This window comes from Carassius auratus, chromosome 43 (assembly GCF_003368295.1).
Source record: "Carassius auratus strain Wakin chromosome 43, ASM336829v1, whole genome shotgun sequence".
Taxonomy (NCBI): Eukaryota; Metazoa; Chordata; class Actinopteri; order Cypriniformes; family Cyprinidae; genus Carassius; species Carassius auratus.
Window position 1 is genome coordinate 8,366,689 of NC_039285.1, and position 7,938 is coordinate 8,374,626.

At 36.4% G+C, this 7,938-nt stretch overlaps 1 protein-coding gene across 5 annotated transcripts; it reads right to left on the reverse strand.

Annotated features, from left to right (window-relative positions):
* Window positions 1-1,904: 1,904 nt before the first annotated feature.
* On the reverse strand, window positions 1,905-6,538 carry LOC113061607 (uncharacterized). 5 transcript variants are annotated; one of them, XR_003278393.1, is made up of 5 exons: window positions 6,214-6,535; window positions 2,942-3,010; window positions 2,664-2,832; window positions 2,452-2,584; window positions 1,905-2,226 (listed from the first exon to the last, which is right to left on the reverse strand). XR_003278393.1 is itself a non-coding variant. In XM_026230881.1 (5 exons), the coding sequence occupies exons 1-4, from the start codon at window positions 3,801-3,803 to the stop codon at window positions 2,455-2,457; spliced, it is 990 nt and encodes a 329-aa protein (XP_026086666.1). In that variant the 5' UTR covers window positions 3,804-4,614; the 3' UTR covers window positions 1,905-2,226; window positions 2,452-2,454. The 5 variants fall into 5 exon arrangements, 2 of the variants coding, with proteins under 2 accessions (XP_026086666.1, XP_026086665.1); XM_026230881.1 differs by lacking the exon at window positions 6,214-6,535 and adding an exon at window positions 3,182-4,614; XR_003278392.1 differs by having other exon boundaries at window positions 2,664-3,010; window positions 6,214-6,538.
* Window positions 6,539-7,938: the final 1,400 nt, after the last annotated feature.

The window sequence follows — 7,938 nt, forward strand, 5'->3', positions numbered from 1 at the left end:
CTCCGGGGGTGTGTGCGCGCTCACCCCTCACTGAGATGGGTTAAAGAGGTCACATTTCGAGTATGCGTTTCACTTATTGGTATCCTCATCCAAACACACACTCCTGTCCAACCCACTTGTTACACCACTTTAGGAAAACCATTTATTGTTAAGGTAAACTAATTGTCATGATTTCCATATCAAAATCCGAAGTAACCAGCAGTAGATGATATTTACTACGGAGCCCTCAAAGGGACGTGGTGGTGGATTTTTTTTTGCAAATCTTTTGCCTTCACCCGAGAAACTTAGCGTTCCCACGTAAAACCTGTTTTGAGCTCGGACAGACACTTCCTGTTTAATGTCCCGCTGGCAGTGTTTCAGAGCTCCGTATACGTTAATGGAGCGTTTCATAGTGTTTGAACTTGGACTCAAATATAAAGAAATGTGGTCAGTTCTTAACTCAAGAAGGAGTTTAGTGAAGTTGGTAATATTCACATAGGCTATTCGAACTTCCCTATTCTTGAGCTAAACGTTAAAACACAAACGACACCTATTTAAAATCACAGTCACCTAGACAACGAGCTACAACCCAATTAATTTTTACGTAATGCTATTTACATTAGGTGTAAATAATTTTCATTTAATAAATAGAATTATCAAATTTGCAGTAAGTGTAAATACTAATTAGATGCTATCTATATCGGCAGATAGTTGCACCTTACTATTTTTGTAGATTAACAGGATCCAATAATTATCAGAGTGCAAATGATTATATTTATTAAAATTGTTAAATGGATGCTACATTGTTGTGAGAATAAAAGCCCTTCTACACCGACCCCTAAGCCTACCCAATAAATACTTTATTTTTAATAAACACTCTTCTCTTAATAAAGCACTTTATTTCCACTTTTCAAACATTTTCTAAATTTTCATTGCAAAAAAATGGCTTTGTTTTAATCACAAAAAAGCCAAATCTATAAGCCAGTGGTTCTTAAACTTCCTCGGTGTACATTAGTCAAAATAAATTAATTTGTTCTGCTAACCACAAAGAAAGTTATACAACCTGAGAGTACAAGACAGATTTTCAGTTTTATCACATTAAAGGTAAATAGCAAGCATCTTAACTTAAAATGTGCTAATATTGTTTTTGGCAGAGAAAATACAACTAACTTCAGGATGAATTTGAATGTTTTCTACGAGTAAACTATCAATGTGCAAGAACAGAATTGCAGCAGCTCCCTTCCATAATGACCAAATAAAAAATAAGTGCAATTAGCAACCATTACTGTCAGGTCAGGCACAAAAAGGGTTAAGGGACGCTTTCATAAAGGAAATTTCCTACAAATGCATATCCAATAAAGATGCAATAATCACTGTACATGCCTTTCTATCATGTCTTCTGAAAACCCTGACACATTCAGAAAGTGTGCACTGCCACATATAGTTAGCAAATCTGGGCTTACATGTTTTCATGCCATAATCTTTTTCTAGTGAATTTATTTATTTAAACCAAATGTAGAGGGACATCTTTGTATACTGTGTGACAGAAGTAATGCTAAAAACTAATTAAAAATACTCTTGAAACACAAATTTTTGTAAAATGTTATACAATAAATTATGGTAGCCAGAGTATTGCTGTAAACAACTTCAGCTTTTTATTATATAGCAAACCTTCAAGATCAAACAATGGAAAAACACTTCCCAGCAAAAGTCATGTTTTAGAAAACAAATTTGTTCAATTTTAAAAAATAAATAAATCGACATTAATTCTGATAATCCTGAACATGTCACATGGAGAAAATGGATAAAGCATGTTTCAGAACACAAATGTGTTCAGTTTAAAAGAAACAAAAACACTGGGCCTGGATTCTGATAATTTTGAAGTTGAATGAATTTTTAAGTATTATGTGAATATTGTATACGGGGCTTTAGCTAATTTATTGATAAACGATGTACTAACTGTAGATGTAAATTTTATTATGTAATGTTTTGTGACCCGTGTGATTTTAGCCCGTGGGACTACGGATGGAAATAAGCCTTTGGCTACAATCCAGCATGTTTACATGCATGTATTCCATGTTTGTTCATTAACATGCACTGTCCCAATCAAATAAATAAATATAAACTGAATCCTAATCACGTCACAAGGTAATAAAAATGATTTAAGCAACAAAGCGCTGCACTGAAGTACAAAAAGTCGGTCTGTCCTGTTCTTCAGCGAAATGTCAATCTTCTGAAAGACCACATCTGTGGGGACACAAACAGTTACAATTAAAACCCAAACCAAAAGAAGAGCAGAGACAACAACAAGCCTTAACCAAATACTCTCAGTTTTGGCCACAGACAATTACATCACATTTATTGGAGTTAATTCTAAAAATGATTGTCCTTTGGTCCACTTTATCATCAATGAATGATAAACACAGAAGATGAAGTCTACCACTACTATACAAGACAACAGAGCTTCTATACCTGTTACTCTCCCCAATCAAATGCAGCAATTTTTGATGTCAGACTCAATACTCTGGGGTTGACAGAGTACGCTCTCTTTTTCTCTCTCTTTTCCACCTTGGTACCTTTATGAGGATTTATCCTAAAGATGCACCTTTAAAACACAACACAAACAATATCCTTAAATAATTGTTGTATGCTTCTTAACCAAAGGAATGCAGTCTATGAAATACCTTTGCAAGAATTCTAGTGTGGCTCCCAGTTCTACAGGGTAACTGATGTTCAATATATAGTAAAGAGAGAACATCAGATACAGGGCTTCTGTAAAACTCAAGAGATGGTCATTTACAATCATCTGGTCTACTGGTACCATGTACACACTGGCTGTCAGTGGGTTCTCTCCTTTGAAAAAACACAAAATCAGTAAGACATAATATTTAACAGAATGTGAGTTCTGATCACCCAAAACCAGGAATTATTGTGTTGCAAGATCATAGTAAATAATACCCACCACACACTACTATACATGGTGTTGCTGGAAGCTGTTCTGAGCATATATCACTTGGAACAGAGGTGTCTTCTACCATCACAAGAAAGTGGTCTTGGTCATTTTTGAAATGGGTTAGCAGCAACATCACGGCCCCACAAACATGATCCCCTCCAGCTCTATACTTTGTGAGGATTCTCCCTGCTCTGCTTGCTCTTTCTGTGCACTGAAATTGAAAGTAGTCCAATATTCTTCTGAACTTACTGGAAGCAGATTCTTCAAAGCTGTTGTTTATGTCAATGCCAGTGAGCTCTTTAAAGTGTGCTTTCATTCCTGCTGGCTGAAAAAGATATGGCCACTCATCAAGTAAATCTTTGGTTTCCTTTCCAGATTGGATGCTGTTTCTTTGAGGGGTGTATGTAGAAGTCATTAAGTCATAGATTGTCTTTACATCACTTTCATTATTTTGAAACATTACTACCAACTTCTCTTTCTTTTCCTGCTGCAATTCAGATGTTTCTCCAACTAGCAGTTGTGGATCAGAATTTATACAACCATATAACAATTTTTGTTTCTTTGTTGGTACTTCTAGAGTACCACAAAGTGGTATACTAATAGCTTTTGCTCTTTTCAAATTGTCAATTCTACACACCAGTTGTTTGAGGAGAGAATCATATCCACTTCCTACAACCTGGGAATTAATCTCATCTCTGAAAGACTTTGGGTATGCAATCACCATTTGTCGGGCTATTTCTGATACATGTTTTTTTGCTGGACATTTGCTGACTTCCAGGATCTCAGAAGCAACAATGCGGACCAACTTTCTTCTCTCAGAGCAACTTGGCCTTTCGCCATTTTGCAACTTTCCCATAAAACTTGCTGGCATTTTTTGTCATGGAACATCAAAACTATAATGCCAGTCATGGTCATAAAACGAAGTTTCACAGCTACTGTCACCTAGAAGATAAGCCAATGTCCACAGGTTACAGGATGAACACTTTTCATGCAGCTGTAATTTTTTGGCAAAATTGCCTATTCCCAAGCTGCAGATTTATTGAAGTTTAATAACGGACAAACAGAGATGGCATGGGGCTTTGTGGGTTGATCATGTGCCACTATATATAGTATGCATTTAAAGTGGTGCACAGACTTGTTTTATGTCTGCAGTGCATTATTGTCAGAGGGGAGACGGTTGTGCATTTTTCACAGGGACCACAGGACCACAGTGCAACAAATCACTAGCATGAAATGGGCACATGTAACGTGTTGCTGGTGATTTGCTGCACTGTGGCCCTGTAGTTGCTCTGAACAATGCACAACAGTCTTCACTCTCCGCTGGCATTAGCTGCGGACTCAACTGGAGACGTTTTGGCCATTCATGCACCAGGTAATCACCACAGTGGCACATGTACGGATCACAATGTATGCAATTTCCAAAATCAATGTTTTGAGGCCCCGTGCCATCACAGTTTGATTTGTACCATCAAACTACACTAGTCAAAATTTTAAGAGGATCAAAACCTTTCATAATAGTTGTCTTAAAACCAATACCCAAAACTCTTCAAATGTTGACTAGTGTACAATAAATCTGCAGATTTGTATACATATACACCTACACATATACAAACCCGATTCCAAAAAAGTTAGGACACTGTAGAAATTGTGAGTAAAAAAGGAATGGAATAATTTACAAATCTCATCAACTTATATTTTATTTACAATAGAATATAGATAACATCAAATGTTGAAAGTGAGACATTTTGAAATGTCATGCCAAATATTGGCTCATTTTAGATTTCATGAGAGCTACACATTCCAAAAAAGTTGGGACAAGGCCATGTTTACCACTGTGTGGCATCCCCTCTTCTTTTTATAACAGTCTGCAAACGTCTGGGGACTGAGGAGACAAGTTGCTCAAGTTTAGGAATAGGAATGTTGTCCCATTCTTGTCTAATACAGGCTTCTAGTTGCTCAACTGTCTTAGGTCTTCTTTATCGCATCTTCCTCTTTACGATGTGCCAAATGTTTTCTAAGGGTGAAAGATCTGGACTGCATGTGGTCTGGCATTGTCATTTTAAATGAGCCTTGGCCCAGAGAAAATGCCTGCGCTTCTGAATCATGTTTAGATATGGCTTCTTTTTTGACCTATAGAGTTTTAGCCAGCAACGGCGAATGGCACGGTGGATTGTGTTCACAGACAATGTTTTCTGGAAGTATTCCTGAGCCCATGTTGTGATTTCCATTACAGTAGCATTCCTGTATGTGATGCAGTGCCATCTTCGGGCCCTTAGATGGTTTTCTGGCCTTGACCCTTACGCACAGTGATTGTTCCAGATTCTCTGAATGATATTATGCACTGCAGATGATGATAACTTCAAACTCTTTGCAATTTTTCTCTGAGAAATTCCTTTCTGATATTGCTCCACTATCATCTGAATGGTTGACGATGGCACCAGGTATTTTGCTTGTAGCTGCATATAAAACAGGCAGAGATTTTTCATGTACAATGACTTTGCGTTACATTTCGTCAGGGAGTCAGTGAATTCACTTTCATCAACCTCCTCCTCAGTAACATCAAAAAATGCTGAAGAAGGTTGCTCAGATAAAGTATCCATAATCCGTACTTGTGCAAATGTAGAAGTCCTGTGCTTTCGTGAAACATGGGCAGTGAAACTTGATCTTAAACTGAAATTTTTGTCACATTTTTCAAAAGGACAACACACCACCTCTCCCTTGGCTAAATGTGACCTGAGATGAGAAAGGACATTGTTCATGTCTGTAAATTGTTGTTGACAGTCTGTATTGTTGCAAACAAACGTGCCCGTCGAATCATCAAAATGAGTATGTGGTCTTTTGTGATGGCGATAAACATGAGCTTTGAGAGCATTGTATTTTGAGAATTTACATTTGCATTCTGGGAAGCAACATGGAAACTGAGCATTTGCTTCATGTCGGTGTACGATTTGATGATTAACATATCCCTTAACTGTCTTCAGAGAGCAATCACAAAATTTGCACAAATACATCATCATCCATATGGTTAAAGGTAACACACCTCATAAGATGAAATCCGTTGTCCATGCATATGAGTGTTCTTAAATGATTGTGAAAGCAACGTTCTAAAACAACAACACAATTCTGAAACACCTTTATACTTTTTAATGCAACTTGCGTCAAACATTAAGAATAAGATTTCAAAACGTATGTGATAAGCCATTGTAATTGTATTCACCTGTTGCCAATTAACTTTTAAATTACGTTGGATGATACGTCAACAGATTTTTTTTAACACTTACCCTTCACCACTCGACATCGAGGTCCATGATTGTTTTGTTGACATTCTGTTATATATTGCATGCATACAGCAGAATATGTTGCCTAAACGGTCACGTTTACTCACAAAGCTACTTAACAAAGTCACTTACGATTTTTGAAAACAAACTGACGCCTGTAAATATTCCAGCGAACCCAACTCCCCTCCGTGTTTTAGCTTATTTGCCATGTCAATGAGCACGTTTCCCGACCAAAACAAAAACACAGAGATTTTTTCCTTGAGGTATTTGTACGCTGTTTTGGAGCCATGATGTGCCACCTGCAGTTAACAGGCTGCTGCTTTGTCTCTTGGCTGATGGCGTTGGGCCGAGGCCAATGATTGAGAAGCAGTTTGACCAATGGCGTGCGTAAGGCGGGACTTAACAAGAAAGATCAAAACAGTGCAGAAACGCACACCAAAAATTGTCTACCATAGAAAGCAAAAGGGGAAATTTCCTGTGACATTGTGAGGTCATCATACTGGGTAAATATGCTGGCATGTAATATTAAATATAAAATTGTAATCAACAAGTGTTACTGTATTTACGTTGTTTCTTCTGTTGCAGTGCACCCTTGGCCTTGTCAGTGGGTGAGGTCACATCACTAAACTGTCTGAAGAAGTAAGGTGTCATGGACCATCATAAAATTTGTAAGTGCATTACATATTTAATGAACAAAAAATTTTTTGAAGTAAAAAAACAATATTTTTTTTTATGTACGAAACTCAAGAACATATAAAAAGAGTAACATGATCAGACATAATGAATATAGATATGTGATGTATGATATATAACCATTTTCTCTCTTATTTTTTAAAGGCATCAACATGGAGATTGAATTGGAGACCATTGTTCTGTTCGAAGTGTAGTTTGTGGAAGAGGCAATGATGAAATTAATTTGAATTGTCAATGTTGTATTTTAAGCATATAAGCGATGTTCAGATGATGGTACTGTAGCACTGTTTAAAGTTTTTAATATTGTTGTTATTTACAATGGAAACTACTGTAACAGAAGAAAATAAAGAGGGAAAAATACAAATTATTTTCTCTAATTACTTTTTGTGACATATAACATACATTTCATGAACTACATATAAAATTATCTGTGAGCCATAATCAAAATCAAAATGCTGTACATCCCTTTCAAAATTATGGTCCATCACAGTTAATTTTTTCAAATAACGGTCAACACATGTTATTTCAATTTACAGTCAAACTGTTAAATAATGATCAAAACATGATTTCAGTTTACAGTCAAAACATGCTTTATAAAGTAATGTTGTCAACATGTCATTTATATCTACATTCAAATCATGTTTAGTTAAACAACTGCTACACCAAGTTTTTACATTTACAGTTAAAACATGTTTTATTAAATAAGGGTTTAAACATGTTACGTGAACTTACAGTCAAATAATGCCATTACATTTAATGGTCTATGCATGTATTTGCAATTATACAGACAAAATATGTTATTTCAGATTACGTTTTAAACATTTTATAGTACTGTATGGTCAATGTTCTTTTTTCCTGTTGCTGTGTAAGCATGTTACTTCAGTTCATGGGGTTTTACCGTTATTTTCATTAATGGCAAACGTTTGGCACCCTGTGCTGCCATGCATTTGCTCGTTTTTTTCCGTGTTTTTTTTTTACAGTGAGGGTCAAGTTGGTGGTCTCTGCACCACGAGGTGAAAAGTTTCCACCTCATGC

What these genes read in the sequence shown, in the direction of transcription:
- LOC113061607 (XM_026230880.1), bottom strand. Translation starts at nt 3,803, where the DNA reads ATGCCAGCAAGTTTTATGGGAAAGTTGCAAAATGGCGAAAGGCCAAGT. An exon ending in ACCATGTATAGTAGTGTGTG is followed by an intron (nt 2,833 to 2,941) that starts GTGGGTATTATT and finishes GTTTTTTCAAAG; the next exon opens with GAGAGAACCCACTGACAGCC. An exon ending in ACACTAGAATTCTTGCAAAG is followed by an intron (nt 2,585 to 2,663) that starts GTATTTCATAGA and finishes TGTGTTTTAAAG; the next exon opens with GTGCATCTTTAGGATAAATC.